The sequence below is a fragment of the Neopelma chrysocephalum genome, unplaced genomic scaffold (assembly GCF_003984885.1).
Source record: "Neopelma chrysocephalum unplaced genomic scaffold, ASM398488v2 Primary Assembly neopelma1_24, whole genome shotgun sequence".
NCBI classification, from domain to species: domain Eukaryota; kingdom Metazoa; phylum Chordata; class Aves; order Passeriformes; family Pipridae; genus Neopelma; species Neopelma chrysocephalum.
Genome location: NW_020897693.1, coordinates 30970396 through 30985434, shown reverse-complemented (window position 1 = coordinate 30985434; position 15039 = coordinate 30970396). Strand labels below are relative to the sequence as shown.

Genomic DNA, 15039 nt, shown 5'->3' with positions numbered 1-15039 from the left:
GCCACACGACACCAACAACTTACAAGTTGCCACTCTGGGGAAAGAAAGTACACATTTAAAAGAATCAGCAGCCTAAGTAGGACATAATGTGACTTTAGAGTTTCACTGTAACATCATAGAGTATAAAAATGAAAATATAAAGTGCATTTTAAATGATTAATGTACAAAGCTGACCTCTTCCAGTGTGCATTAATCAAGAAAAAATGCACACTTTCTATAGTGGTTAATGTTGCAGGTCCATTATTCAGCTTTGATAATGTGCATAAAAATGCTCAATATGACAATGAGTTGGGGTAGCTGAGAATTTAGAATGGTGGCAAGTTTGTTGTAGTATTTGGATTAGCATTCTTAACCTACATCTTGACAGCTTCTTTTCTTCATTTCGCAAGTGTTAATAAAAATCTAGCTTTATCTTCTTTGATTTTTGGTTATTTTTTCTTGTATTTTAGTTTTTTTTTTTTACAAAACAATTAAAAAATACCTGCTCAAACAAATACTACCAGCATTCATTAGTCAGGATGGTTATATGTAAAAGAAATGATGCCAGATAGTAACAAATCCAAGAGAAGTTTATTATGAAAATGGCACCTGCGGGATGAAAAAAAATTAAGTTACATAAAGACAACCATGTATGACATGTATGAGAATCTACAAAAGTATAAAAAGAACCCTGTTGTAAATGAAGTATGTACATTTCTGATTTGCAGCATTATCAATGATCAATGAAAAAAATGTTTCAAATAAGCCAGGCACTCAAGAAGTTAGATTCGGTTAGCTTAACACAAAATAAATGTACCATAGCTGTCACTTTTTAACATTTTAATTTTTTTTATATTGTAGAGTTGGTAACACTGCTAAGATTTATACGAACAGAATCCCTTTCCCCATTATTCAGCTACTTGGCACCAGTCTCCTCATAAAAGATTTCATATATTTGTACAAGAAATAGTTAAAAACACAGACACAGTCTTCACAGGTAATGAAGTTTTTTTTTCATTTTGTAATTTTAAACACTATGGATTTAGACAGCAGCTGTGATTATCTGTTAGTTCAAATCACCAGAAATCATTTTGACACAACACAGTAACATTTATAAAAAAAAACCCAAAACAACAACAGCTGTCTAGCTGTTCTTCATAGCTGATAGGTGCACTCCTTTGATTGTTCCATAGCTAGAGCAGAGCTTCCAAAATTAAACTTTGAATTTCCCAATCAGCTTTCTTGCCTTTTTAAAACCTACTTAAATCCTTCCTATGGAACCTTTAAAAGCTCATTAATTAAATTTCTGGCATCCAATTCCTTTTTCACTATCACTCCTCTGTGGCTTGGACCTACTTCTCAAATTCAAAGCTACCACAGAAATTGACACAATGCAGTAAGTGGTCAAAAAGGACAGCTGAGTTAATACATTAGCTTTGCACACATAAGCGAATATATATGACAATTCTAAGCTCAGTTTCCTTTTTAAACAATGCCAGTCGACCTTTGAAAGAATTTCATATCTCACTGGTAATTGTTCTACGTATTGCTCCACCAGCCTACCTAGGAGAAAACCAAAGAAATGCACCCTCCGCTTACAGTTCGAGCACAAGGACTCTGGGAATGTTAACAACTGAGGCTATATGGCGTCAATTTGCTTAATATATCTGAGCATTACTCTGTAGTGCATTGTGGGGTACACTGGAAGAGTAAGTCATACCCAGAATTCCTCTGTGGGAATAATGGCTCCATTAACCTTGAGCTAGTTAAGAGTCTTTTATCTCTGAGAGTGAAGAAGAGAAAACGAGAGAGCGAGAGAAAGAGAGAGGGAAAACGTGTGGAGGAGGTGGGGAGAGAGGAAGGGGAGAGAGAGGTTTGAGAATACACAACAGCAAAGCAACAGCAGAAATTAAAATGTATACAGACAGTGGAAGCAGCATAAGGTGACATTACAGAGGAAGGCCACCACACAAAAACCACTAACCCCCAAGAATCACTGGTTCACTAGGACTGCAGGAATGGGACTTTACCACTCCGGACTAGAGATAAAGCACAGAGAAGACAAAGGACAAAACAACTACATTAGCTTAGTATATACTGCATATAGTAACACACATTGAAACTGCAATGGGACTGACAGCCAAGGACACTTACACATTGTACACATTACAGTTCTCACATCTGTTATTAGATGCCTTAACAAACAGCTGCCAAAGATGGAGTGGAAGAAGAATTTATATTTGACAGTCATTTGGAGTGTTTGACACTACACTGTGATTTCTGGCAACAAAGACAAAATAGGAGATTTCTTTTCTTTTACTTAGTGTGCAGTTTTCAGTTGTAGTTATCTATTTCAAGCTTATTAACCCATTCTTCAGTTTTAAAACATATTGGTTTCAATACTAGAAATAAGGAAAATATTAACAAAAAATACCCAAATCAAAGGAAAAAAAAGAAATTTACAACCTTCCCTCTATAATATTAAATGAAAAACAAAACAAAACATGTTAAATAGTACTGTTTTTTTTTTACTCTGAAGTGTTATTTGATGTTGCAAAATTAGCCTCAGTTACACTGAGAAAAAAATAAAGCAAAACAATATGCACCTAAGAAACTGCTCCTCGCGTCAATTAAATTGTTTTTTTTGTTTTTAAGCACTTTTTGAAAAAGGCTTCCTGACCCATTTAAATTTGATGTGAGGCTATGCTTGTTAGTTTGGAGGTAAAAAATTTTAAGTCCTGCAGCAAATGTTAATGAGGGCTTTTGTCTTAACTAACCAAGGAGACTGCAGCACCCCACTATAAACCAGTATGGAACACATTCTTTCCAAAAAACCCAGCCCACAAGCTGCATATTGTATGAAGACATTACAGATTAATAAATGATAGCACCATGGTTTTAGAAATTAAGTTAAAGTTTCAGTAATTAACATTTAGTCCAACTTTTTAACATTCTAGTCACAGGCCAGAAATTAACTTTTTAAGAACCCAAATTATTTTATGTGCAAGTAAGAAAATCTTAACCATAAAAAGAGAATTAAACTCTGCATAAAATTCTAAAATACTATCCCCTATTTTAAAGGAATTAGGAACAAAACCCCCTTTTCATTTGACTTAGTCAAACAGGGCACAATTTTTATGCTTGTTTCTTTTAATCTTGATCATATCAAGATCATTTTGAAGTAAAACCAATGGTTGTCACTTTAAAATCTCTTTACCACAACACTGAGTATTCTATGGCAGAGGCATACACATATTAAAGGCATCTTAATAAAGATGCAAAGGAAAAAACACACATCTTAGAAGAAGACAAAATGGCAGGCAACTGGTACTTCAACTCTCTGAAGGCAAAAATAAAAAAATATCTTTACATTAAAGAATAAGTCAAGTTAAAGAGAAAGGGAATGAAATGGGGACCATCATATTGAGATAATAAGCTGACCTGCTCAAATTCAAAGTGCTAGAATTAAAGGTCTAAATTAAAACATAGTCTATGCCTCAGAGTATAACACTGAACACAGTATGTGGTCATATTTCAATCCTCCTTCCGTTCCAGAGTCTGTGTAGTGTGAATGCCATTGCTATACACAGGAAATGGAAGAGTGGAAAAAAGTCCTTCGGCAGTTGTGAACACATTCCCTGCAGGCATTTGGGTCAGACTGGCCCCGCTCACAGCACTTCCAAATGGTCCCGACATATTGAGTCGGTGAACGTGGTGGTAGAGCATTTCCATGGGTGTTTTAGGATCTAGCCCAAAGCTGGGGCTGTTAACATCAACAAAGTTAACAGCATGGGTGTTGGGGAGGAGGTTGCCCTGCATGGCTAAAGTAACTTCAGCTGGAGCATACCGAATAGTGCCAGTGGTGTAGACCCTCTGAGCAGCAGTGCTGGTCGCAGCAAGGGTTCCCGTTACCCTGTGAACCAAAGGAAGCACCACATTGCCTGCTTGTAACCTCTGAAGGGCTTCCAGATCCCCAGTGTACAACAAAGAGTTGGAAGTTGTGGGACCTCCTGGGTGTTTGTCTCTTGGAGATGCTGAAAGTGGGGGTGACAAAGGGTCAGAGGACACAGGAGCCAAGGCTGAGTTGGATGAGGTGCTGAACTGAGTTTTACGGCTGGCAGTATTTTCAGTCCCTGGTGGGGTGAGAACGGAGTCTGGAATGGAGACATGTAAACTACTGCTGGCTTGGGGGGAAGGGAAGTGCTCGGAGCTGGGGGGCTTGGTCATACTGTAGGGTGATTCATTCCTTGAGATTTCCCTGTTGGGTGGGTAATTCCAAATACTGCTATCATTATCAAAATTTATAGGTTCTGAGATTTCTGTTTTAATTTTGAGCACTGAGGCACTGTTTGGTGACGAGAGCAGCTGGGGCTGTTCCACCAAAGCTGAGTCAAGTCCATTTGGACTTGAGGTGCTTGACAGCCTTCTCCGGGTCATGCTGCCTCCCTTCTGCTTTTTTCTCCTTTTCTTCCTCTTCTGATGTTTGCTGGAAGACTGGGCATTTACTTCACCTGCACTGTCTGAGTCCTTGGCACTATCGGAGGTCAGTGATTCACAGTTCTGCAACCGCAAGTCTGACTCACTCTCAACATAGCGCTCCACCTTGATCTGCATAGAGCCAAGAGTGCCAAAACTGTCCTCAGGAGCCTTTTGATTCTCGAAGTCAGAGTTTTCAAAGCTGTCATCACTGTCCCTGCTGTCCTGGTTGCTGGAGCTGTTCCCATCATCATTACAGTTCATTTCGTTATCTGACTGATTTCCTGACTTTTTCCTGTCGGATTCAGGGTCTTCACTGTTTTCTGACTGGTTTCCTTTCTCATCTGACTTTGAGTTCTCATTGTCCTCTGGAGCAAAATGAAAGTGAAACAAACCATTAGCAACAGGAACATAATATTATAATCCAAATGCAGATTTCTACCTACCAATGAGATTTGATTTCTTTTAAACTTTTTTTGGCAAACGGTGTTCTGTTCTGTAGAGCCACAATTTTTGCAAAATTGTGTTGGGAGAGTTTTGATCACCATGAATGTCTCTGGCTCAGGACTGTTCATGTACTAAAAGCCTATGCTATATGGCTGCACCTTGATTGAGGGCGGCCTTTTAATCTGCTCGCAGGACAAGAATCATTTTGACAACTGTGAGCACAACACTATTGTAGCCGTGCCATCCAGAGAGGTGTCAGTGAACAATCCCATTATCATCATTATGTTCTGGTGGTTGTTCTTTCACATTAATGTTCTCCTACAGTGGGCAGGCATCCAGGTATAGCACTATTTACTAATGAAGATTCTAGTTCTCTCATCTCATTTTCCTCTGACCATTGCCACTTTTGAAGTGGCATAATGTCTCTGGCTTCAGTGGAATTACTGCTGATTTCCTCCCATGTAAGAGGAGAAGGTCATATGTGTATAAATTCAAATGAATAAAGCAGTTAAAACAATTTTGTTTTGTTGCTAGACTGTCTTCTCATATTCTCCTGAAGGGCAACAAATAAAAAAATACAGAAAAAAATTCATCCAGTGAATTAAATTCTTGATTGATCCAAATCATCTAAGGACCATTCAAAATATCCCAGCTACAGCACTGAGAAGCTGTCACTCTTCTTGCCTGAATTCATTTAATTATAATTCTAATACTGGTGAGATAAACACTCTAGCTCACTGGACTAGGAGAGCCAAAGCAGCTTTGAGACTGAATACGCTCCATTATCATACTATGTTCAAAAGGGTCACTACAGGCTTCAGGAGACCTCGTCTTTTACAGACCAGCCAGAAATCTTTTGTTGGCTAATAAAAGATGTTTTTCACTCATCAGAGCCAAGTACTACCCTTTTCAATACGCTTGTTTTAGGGGAACAGGAGAAAGGCCAATTTCCCTCTAAAGACTGGTTACTCCTGGAGCCACGTCAATACCAAACTATTTCCCAGAAGTGCTGGAGAAGGTGGGTTTGACAGGAAAGCTGCCTGAGCATTCAGGGCAATGCACTTCACAAGTCATTAAGTGGGACTTTTTCTTGTGTCAGCAACAGCACAGAGCCTGTTCCTTTTGAAAAATAAAAGCCCCAGAAGCAAAGTAGCAGCCATAAACCCCTAAGTCTCATCCAGCTTTTTGTTCCACCTAGCAATGAATTTCTCCTACAATTTTTTCTTCCTTTTTTTTGAATATGCTTTCTTTTAAGGCCATGGTTTCTAGCTGGTGAAGAATGGACTTAGGGTAAGACGGTCTAAAGCTGCACAATATTTGCCTGGGATTTTATCAGAGCTTGAACTGAACTTGTTGGTTTCATCCAAGGTGTTCCAATTTCAGGTCCTTTGGCATTTCTATTTATTTCCTTTGCAACAAAGAAGCCCCCGTCTCTTCTGTCTTCCAAGACTCCCAGACATCTCCTTCTGAGATGCAGACATCTGTGCACCTTAGGAACACTCTCTTGCTCTGCATCAACGTTAGAAGTCATGAATACACATGTACTTCTAACCTTCTCACTTGGGGAAACTTCCAGTGCACATGGGAAATGCAAACTGTTCTGCACATACATGTCATGTGGCTATTTAAGAACAAGACAGTGTAAAGGAAGCACTAGGAATGGGTGAAGAGATTCCCAGTGATGGTGGTCAACAAGCCTGCGTGTTGACTTAAACCATCAAACCAATCTGTCAAAGGAGAACAAATAAAAGCAAAAGATGAAAGAGAGCAGCCATATCATATAACAATAATGCCTGAGCTTCTTGCTTTTGCTTGATATAGATCAGCCCGACGCATTTTCTCCAGACTTTTTTTGGTTGTTATCACAGACACGAGAGAAAAAAAATCATCTATCTATCTATCTATCTATCTATCTATCTATCTATCTATCTATCCATCTTGCAGACTACAGCAGAATAACATCTTTACTTCTTGGGCCACAGGATACCATGCTCCTTTGAAGGCCAGATGATCTGTACCTGTGTCTAGGTAACCACTATTAAAACAAATGGAATGTGTGAACCATCTGTTCACTGGACCATCTATAGGACTCATTCACACATTGGGTTTGACGAGTACACTCAGCTTTTAAAAACAGCTGAAGTCCCAGACTTAAAGAGCTTAGAAATGAGTGCTGGAACCCACACCTTATAATTAAATATACTCTATTAACCGAAGAAAACCCTCAAATTTTTCAATCTTCACTGCCCCCTAGCGAGACTCTTCAGGAATGTATGTATACAGGAGAAAGGGTCATAAATATTGACAGTAGAGACTTCCCTGCAGAATATCTGGTTACTTTGGAAAGAGAAGAACTAGAATCATATTCAACAGTCACAATCCCAAGTCCTCCACACAAGGCACAACACCTGTTCATAAGCACAGCTGGGAAATCAAAGATTTATTTTGGTACTATGTAGGCAAGAGTGCATGGAGAGAGTAAAAAAAAAAATCTGAGCAACTGAAGATACTGTGAAAATGGTAAGGTCATTAAAAGATTTTTCTAGTGCTTTTCAATTTAATTTTACATGATTTTTTTTGTTATAGTGCAACAATACTTGAGAAGTAAAAGGAACCAGAAAGCCAACCACGTGGCTCTCATGATATGAACCTTTCATAGATGTAAAGGCACACCATGTATATTACCTGAGTTGTCCTTTGAGTCTGATTCAGAGTCAGAGGTCTCTGAGGATTCTGAGGTTTTCTCTGGCAGATGAGGAAGTTGTGCAATATCCATTGGAGTGTCCTTGTACTCTGGGTTACTGAAGAGGAGACAGCAAACATAAACACAAATGGATGATTTGTAGTTTCATGATTTTTCCCTCTTTTCATATCAAAGTTCAGGAAAAAAGAACATAAATAGGAAGAATAGCGCAGTAGACACAGAAACATATATTTTTGGCTCCTCAGAGCTTCGCAGCAGGAATTTTATGAAGGTTTATTTTAATACTGCTGTCAAATACTTATATTGACCAGGTACTAATCCTCGTTTGATTCTAGTGAAGTTTTAGAGCTATCAAGGCATTCTTCCTGAAGTGGGACATTGTGGCTTGTGTGATATCTAGCAGTAAAGTTACACTGTGTAATCATCCAACAACAAAATATCTCGATTTTTATCCCATTACTGTGCCTGGTAGGACAGAGAGGGTGTTTTAACTTTTCCAGTCTGTTTCTCTCCCACTGTAATGTCTATTAGACTGTACTCTGTAACAGTATTCTCTATCAACCTTGCCAGAGCCCTTTCAATACCTACTTTCCTCAACATTCCAGTTTTCCACACTTTAATAAAGCAGACCACACATAAAGTTATTAAGAAGGTGCTCAGTTAGGGCTAAAGAAAGTGACCACTGCTCCAAAGAATCTGGCTAAAAATTAGATAAAAAAGGTTTAATATTTTTTTAAACACTGCACACTGCATCCGCATTGTCAAGAAACCAAAAGCAACCACTCTAACTATATGACAGATGCACATGTGCATGTTAAGATGCGTATGCTAGGGATAAAGAACTGTCAACACACCCATTATAATCATATCTTCATCTGCTCATGTGGTGCTCACCTGTGACTTGTTAGCAGTGAACATGACTGCAATCTAAAAAAGCTACATTACCAGAGAAACAGAAAAAAATAATCCTCCAACCCTGTACTTTTTCTTGGTTTGTGCATTTTAAAATGTGTTCCTTTCCTAAATCCATGCAAAGGCAGGGGAACAGACACAGCTAGGCATAAGTGTCATAGGAATATTAAAAGTAACAAAGTCTTCAATAATTTTTGAATAGGTGAGCATTTCCATGCAGTTCAAATTCCAGTCTGGTGATAAAGCAGAAAATCCACAGTCCTGCATAGAACAATATGAGACAGCGCTGGGTGCGCCTGACACACTATCACAGTGAGAGTGTGTCCATATTCAGCCTATCGGAGTATACTGTGAAAATTCAGAGTTCACACAGTTCACATTGAAATGACATCTTATGATTATCATCTTTATGGTTTTCTCCTGACAAAGTGACTTCATTCTGTTGCCCCAGGGCAGTCCCCAAATTTGCCCCCTCCAAGCAAAAGATGTTTGAGGGCTTTCACACTGTGAATAACAAGTTGTTAAGACAAGAACAGCATTAATCCTCCCTGTCACTATAATTAGTCTATCCTTTTAGAGACAGCTGAATCATACTTTCTAATGCATGGAAATGTATACAGACCAGTACTCCTGCTAAGAGTAGACCTAATTATGCCTTGATCTGTCATTAAAATATTATTTGGACATTTGGATCTTTTGTGGAATCCAGTACAAGGAGAAATCTAAATTAAAAATACAAATTCACTGAAGATGTTAATCTTTCTCTAACAGACTGGTAATGGAAAACAGCAGAAAAATCAGGTTCTGGGAGAAGATCTGGGGAAGACTGCTATCTTTTTTTGTTAGGTATAGTCTGCTTGTAGAGAAAATTATTTTGTGGGATGTTTGTGGACTAAGTTCACCTATTGTCTGGAAAGTGGCAAAGGGGACAAAGGCAACTGTTCATAACTCTTATGGATCACTTTTACAGCTTAAAGCTGGAAATACGACATCACTTCTGGACATTTTGAAGCCCTGTTAAGGATTGGGGCAGAGAAGCTGTACTTCCAGTTCAGAATTGTGAGCCTTAAGCTGACCCTTGAAATGTTGCATTCTGCCTCACACTTGCAAAAAAGAGACAAAAAAGTAGCAGGATAAGGATATACTCAGAAAAGTCTGTGCTAAATTGTGTCAGGCCAGAAACACAAACCCCAGTGAAAACTCCACTGCTGTGGAAGGCTTCCCACAGTACTCCTTCAATGCTCTCCTGCCAGGGGTTGCTTCCATCTCTTCCCCAAAAGGGGAATCAAAAGCATTTCAACATGCAAGTTTAGGCAGGCACAGTCTCTTCAGTGCCTGCTGGACTTGGCATAATAAGTCACAGTCTAACCCCTAGACATCACTTTGAACTCTTGTGGCATCAAAGGGAATGTAACAAACCATGACAAGCAACTTAAAAGGAGAACAGGCCAGAAAATGACAATTGCATTTCATGATGATCTCAAGGTTTCAAATTTTATTTGTTTGTTTTTTTCTGCTCTGGAATGAAACAGAAAATCTCCCAATCTTATTGAACATTTTCACAAAACAGAATGTGTTGAAAGGTACTTTCAGATGAGAAAGGTCAAGTTTATAATTCACTGTCCTTCAGTTACAGTTTGTTTTCCCTTGAGCTCAGAAACTAGTCCTTTTAAAATACTTTGGTAAAACAGAATTTCTCAGGAAAAGGCCTTTCATTCAAGACATTTCCACTATTTCTGTTTAAAATAGTTCTAATAGTTTAAAATAGTTTTAAATGCTACTTTTATTTTTAAATCCTATTTTGCATTTTTTAGTGTGAATATTATCTGATGGTTACAGGAACAACACAGTAGTTCAAGGCTTTTTCTCTTGAGAAAGTTCCTCTCTCTAGAGTGAACTGCCAAACGCCTTTTAGAGAGACCTTTTTTTAGCATACCAGAAGTTTGTTTCCACGCATTTTTAATATTCAAATAAACCAGTGCCAAACACTTCACACCAGATTTTTTAACATAACACCTGAAACTTGGTGCAGATAACTTTTATCTTTGAGTAGATTTCAGGGCAGTGAGGCACACAATAAAATGGTGGAACGTTTATTTCAAAACTAAGGCAGCATAATTCAAGAATATTCCAGTGTACTGAGATATGACAGATGCCTCCATAACTCTAATGAAATACCACTGCTTTTGAGGTGAACTACATGAAAAGTTCTTACCTTTCTCTAATAGGCTGTTGTTTTCTCCCTAAAACTTTCTTCAACAGAGGTAAGTCATAGGGACAGCAGTTCAAGCGAGAGAAGTGACTAGAAGACCTACCTAAGAAGGTAATTGACCCAGATGATATTCTTCTCACTTGAGTTCTTGGCATTGACAGCTATGGTTGCACTAGACTGTATCCAGATATAACCTCCGTTCTTCTGCATCCAGCGGTAATACTTTGTTACACATTGACCCTTATTCAGCACTGGCAAGAAAATACAAACAAACCATAAGCAAGATATAGTGCATGGTAGGGTAGAACTGAGTGGTAAAATGAGCTTCATTTTACAAAATACCACAAGTATAAGCAGAAGATACTTGGCTTCCTTTAGGTTTAATGCCAGCGAGATGACAAACAGGATCTGAAGTTCAAGATAACTAGCTATATATTTGCACAAGTTTTTAAAGTATAATTTTACCTGCTTTGGGAAACTCTAGTGGAAGAAGAAAAGTAAAAAACCCTACAAATCTCTATGGTTCACAAAATACTTATTGCTGTGTGGACATTTCCAATGCACTCAATGTCAAACTGTAAAAAAAGAAAAGGAAAAGAAAGAGGCAAATTTATATGTGATTTATTCATAGCTCCTAGGTAGACCTCTTTGAGATTCTGGATATTTGAAAGGTTTGGGAAGATACTCTACCCCTGCTGCTTTGATCATTTCTCCTTATTGCAGGCGATATCAACCACTGAACTTATACATCTGTTTCTTTGATCTTGTCAAACAGAATTTACAGTTCTCAGATGAACCAAATCTCCACTGGTCAGTGGGGGAAAAGTCTTTGGAGAATTTACTTTCTACCAGAGCAAAGTAAATCCACCAACAGACTAAGAAAGAGGCCTAAGGGAGGCACAGAATGGCTTGGTTAGAGCCAAAGAGTGACAGCTCTCTCCAATGTTTGAAATATGCTAAGAAACAGAGAAAGAAATAAAAGCAATCAGTAATGTGAAACGGTGCTATTAAATGCTCCCAGCAAGAAGGCTTAAAAATACAGATGTTTAAAGTAATACTTCAGCCAAAATATTGCCAAGTTGAAACAGATTTGATTTGTATCTGATTTTTCAGTGTCAGGGGAAGGGGATGAAATGCAAATCTTTCAGTGGAAGGGGGCAGTAGGGTTTTATAAAAATCCTAAACTACATAAAATCTAAGTACTATTGTTATTGGAGCCCTTTCTCTCCCCTGCACTTCTCAGTACTCTCACAAAGCTTTGTGCACTAGAGGGCAGTGTGCATTCATATACACCTTCTGCTTTTGTCATGTCCTTGTCTCCGTCTGCTAAAATGAAAAACCTCTAACTGCTGTAATAAATTTGGCTAAATTAGCTGCTAAATGGTTATCTCAAGTAATATGTATTTGCATTAATCATCTTGCTCTAAACCAGAACAAGCCAGAGTCCTAAAGACGTAGTAAATTCATATTGTCCATTTAATTACGGCTAATAAGTGCTTCATATACAATAGTTTCATGAAGTACATTTTCTTTTTTTTTTATTCTTTTTTTTTTTCTGTAGAGGGAAAAGAAAAAAGTCACTTTGGAAAAGAATAAGTATTTAAGGCAGTTAAAGTTCCTACCATAAATGTGACAAATGACACTTTGGAGCTTTCAAGTTAACCAAATGTCTATACCCCTAATTATACATATGAATGTATCTATATCTAAATCCATGTACAGCAGATATCTACAGAAAAATATAGGCAGCCAAAAACAAAGGCAGCCATACCAACGGTGATGTTTTCTTACCTTGGAGGAATCCTCCAATCCCCACTGCAATTTTTCAACTACTAAATAAAAAAATGCAAGTAAATAGTGCAATGTAAAGTGAATGTTAGGTTCAGCTCTAATATAAGCAAATATTTGTAATCTGGATCGTGTTGTTTTTCAGCAACCTGTAGTGAACTAGGTTTGTTTCTAGCAGATATCCATCTTTTGCTAAATTTTTACTTTCATATTCCAAACTTTAAATATTCTACTGTGATAATTCATTGGCTTCAAGACCTCATTATACAGCAGAATAAAGATAAAAAAGAACAACTGCCTACCCAGCATTTCTGTCAAACCACTTTAGAAAACAATCTCACATAAATTAGTCCAACTTTATCAGTTATGAAGAATAAGGGAAGTATTGCTGTAAATTTTGATTATGGTAGACATTTCCATTTCAATAAAATAGGACATTCAAAATACTCTGCTTACAGCTGAGTGTAAAACTGATACACACACAAATGTGGAGTGATATTTTCTGTTTTCTGGAATCCCGGCCACCCTGAGTTGTGTGCAGAAACTAGTAAAATCTATCTGTACTTGTATCTACTAAATATACAGTTGTCTTTGTTGGAACAGTTTTTATCTGGGGAGTTTAACATGCTATACGAATGCCAAAGGACAACTGCCCACCTACACATTTGAAAGTCAAGGTACCAGGCGAGTCACTAGCCAGTGACCGAAGAGCACACTGCAGTTCTGCATAGTGATAGCTATAAGGACTCAGAATCTCCAGCTCTTTCAGTCATCCTAGACAAGTCCTTCAACCTTCGATACCTTCTATATTGGTTGTTGCACCACTGGAAAAGGCTGTCATGACCTGAAAAGAGCACTCATTTCAGAACTATGGAAAAGAGAAGGTGTTTGCTTTTTCAAGACTGAGAATTCAGTGCATCAGAGCTATATACAAACCATCTACACTTAGAATCTGGGCTCCCAAATTACTATACATCCAAATAATTCCCATTCTCTCTTTGGCCAGCTCAGATATATTACCAGATACACAGGATTTTCCTTCCTGCATCTGTCTAAAACACATTTCATATAAGATGTTTGTGGACCAAGCTCTGAAGGAGGTCCCATGATTTAATATAAAAATTCTCTCTGTAAAGAGATTCTCTGGCAGGCCAGCTGTGCTGTGCTGCTAAATCTGGTTCTTATGTCCTTTGAGAGTGTACAAGGCACCCCCAAGTCAGTTCTGAAAGCTCATAGTATACCTTGGGAAGAAATTTCTCAATGTGACAAAAGAAAAAAATGAAAAAAACTGTAAATGTTTTCTAATTTACAGTATTTTTTACCTGCTGGCATGGCCAAACTGCAACTTAGAATTTGGATGAGAATTTTGAGAAAAAAGGCAATGAGAAGGACAAATCAGGGAGGGAAATCTATCTGGTTTATTGATAACTTAGTGGTGTTACTGAGTAAAGCCCAGCTTCATTTTGAGGATCTTCAGTTTGCAGATACAGATAATCCATTAATAAAGTTACTGATTTTGAGAAGAAATGAAAAAAATAATTAGGCTACCCTAAGCTTTGTTTGTGAAGTTATGTTTTGTAACTAGCAACAGACCACACATTTCAGTTTGGCATAAATTTCTGAAAACGTAGTGCCTTGTAGACCACATCCTGAATATATTCAGACAAATCCTTCACTGAGCAATGCAAATAATTTTATATTCCTATTTGTATTATACATGTAGAACCCAGTCTGGCAGACAATGCAGTGCTGGGAAATGTGAGACTTATGACCACCTTGTTGGGATGGGTCATGTGATTGAATTTACATGGGGTTATGCAGGACTGGGTTATATAATTTTATATATGTATGTGTGTGTGTGTGTGTGTCTCTCTCTCTCTCTCTCTCTCTCTCTCTACCTACCTACCAATCTATCTATCTATCTACCTATCTAAACTCGTTAATCAAAGGGACTAACTGGGTGTTAGTGTTTTAAAACTGATGACCTTTACGTTAACTGCACAGACATATTCCCTAAAATGGTGGATGCTAAACTTGACTAAAATTTGCTGAAGTGTTACCTAGTTACTCAATTTGAGTTCAGCATGCAAGAAGTACACAGTATGTCATACTAAGAACTAAAAAAAAAATCTCACTTATTTCTCAAAGTATATACACAGTTCCCAACAGAGGGATTTCAGTTTTCCTTGGTAGCTATGCACACAGCAATAATCTTGTAGCAGTGGAATGAAGGAGGGGGGAAAAGAAGAAACAGTCAGTGTTCTTTGCAGGAACCTATTTCTGTTAAAAAATCAAAATAAATCAGTACAACTTTGTCTTCAGAAATATGGTTACAAAAAGAAAAAGAACATAGTTTCTTCCTGTAAGGCTGTTCTGAGAAATCAAAGCCAAAGCTTCTAAATAGTGAGTTGTGTTTTAAAAGAAGGAAGTAGCTTAATTCAGTTTGAAGAGGAGATGAAGAAATTGTGTATCAAAAGCAGTCTTTTAGCGAAGTCTCTTACAAAAGGACATTTTACTCGTG

At 37.8% G+C, this 15039-nt stretch overlaps 1 protein-coding gene across 8 annotated transcripts in view; it reads right to left on the bottom strand.

The window, feature by feature from the left end:
- Positions 1–551: 551 nt before the first annotated feature.
- NPAS3 (neuronal PAS domain protein 3) overlaps positions 552–15039 on the bottom strand; it is a 621722-nt gene continuing 607234 nt past the window's right edge. For all 8 annotated transcript variants that reach the window (XM_027670455.1, XM_027670463.1, XM_027670480.1 and 5 more), the window contains 3 exons: positions 10834–10981; positions 7588–7703; positions 552–4823 (listed from right to left, as the gene is read on the bottom strand). In XM_027670455.1, coding sequence (XP_027526256.1) covers positions 3514–4823; positions 7588–7703; positions 10834–10981 — 1574 coding nt within the window. In that variant the 3' untranslated portion in view covers positions 552–3513. The remainder of the gene's footprint in view (positions 4824–7587; positions 7704–10833; positions 10982–15039) is intronic.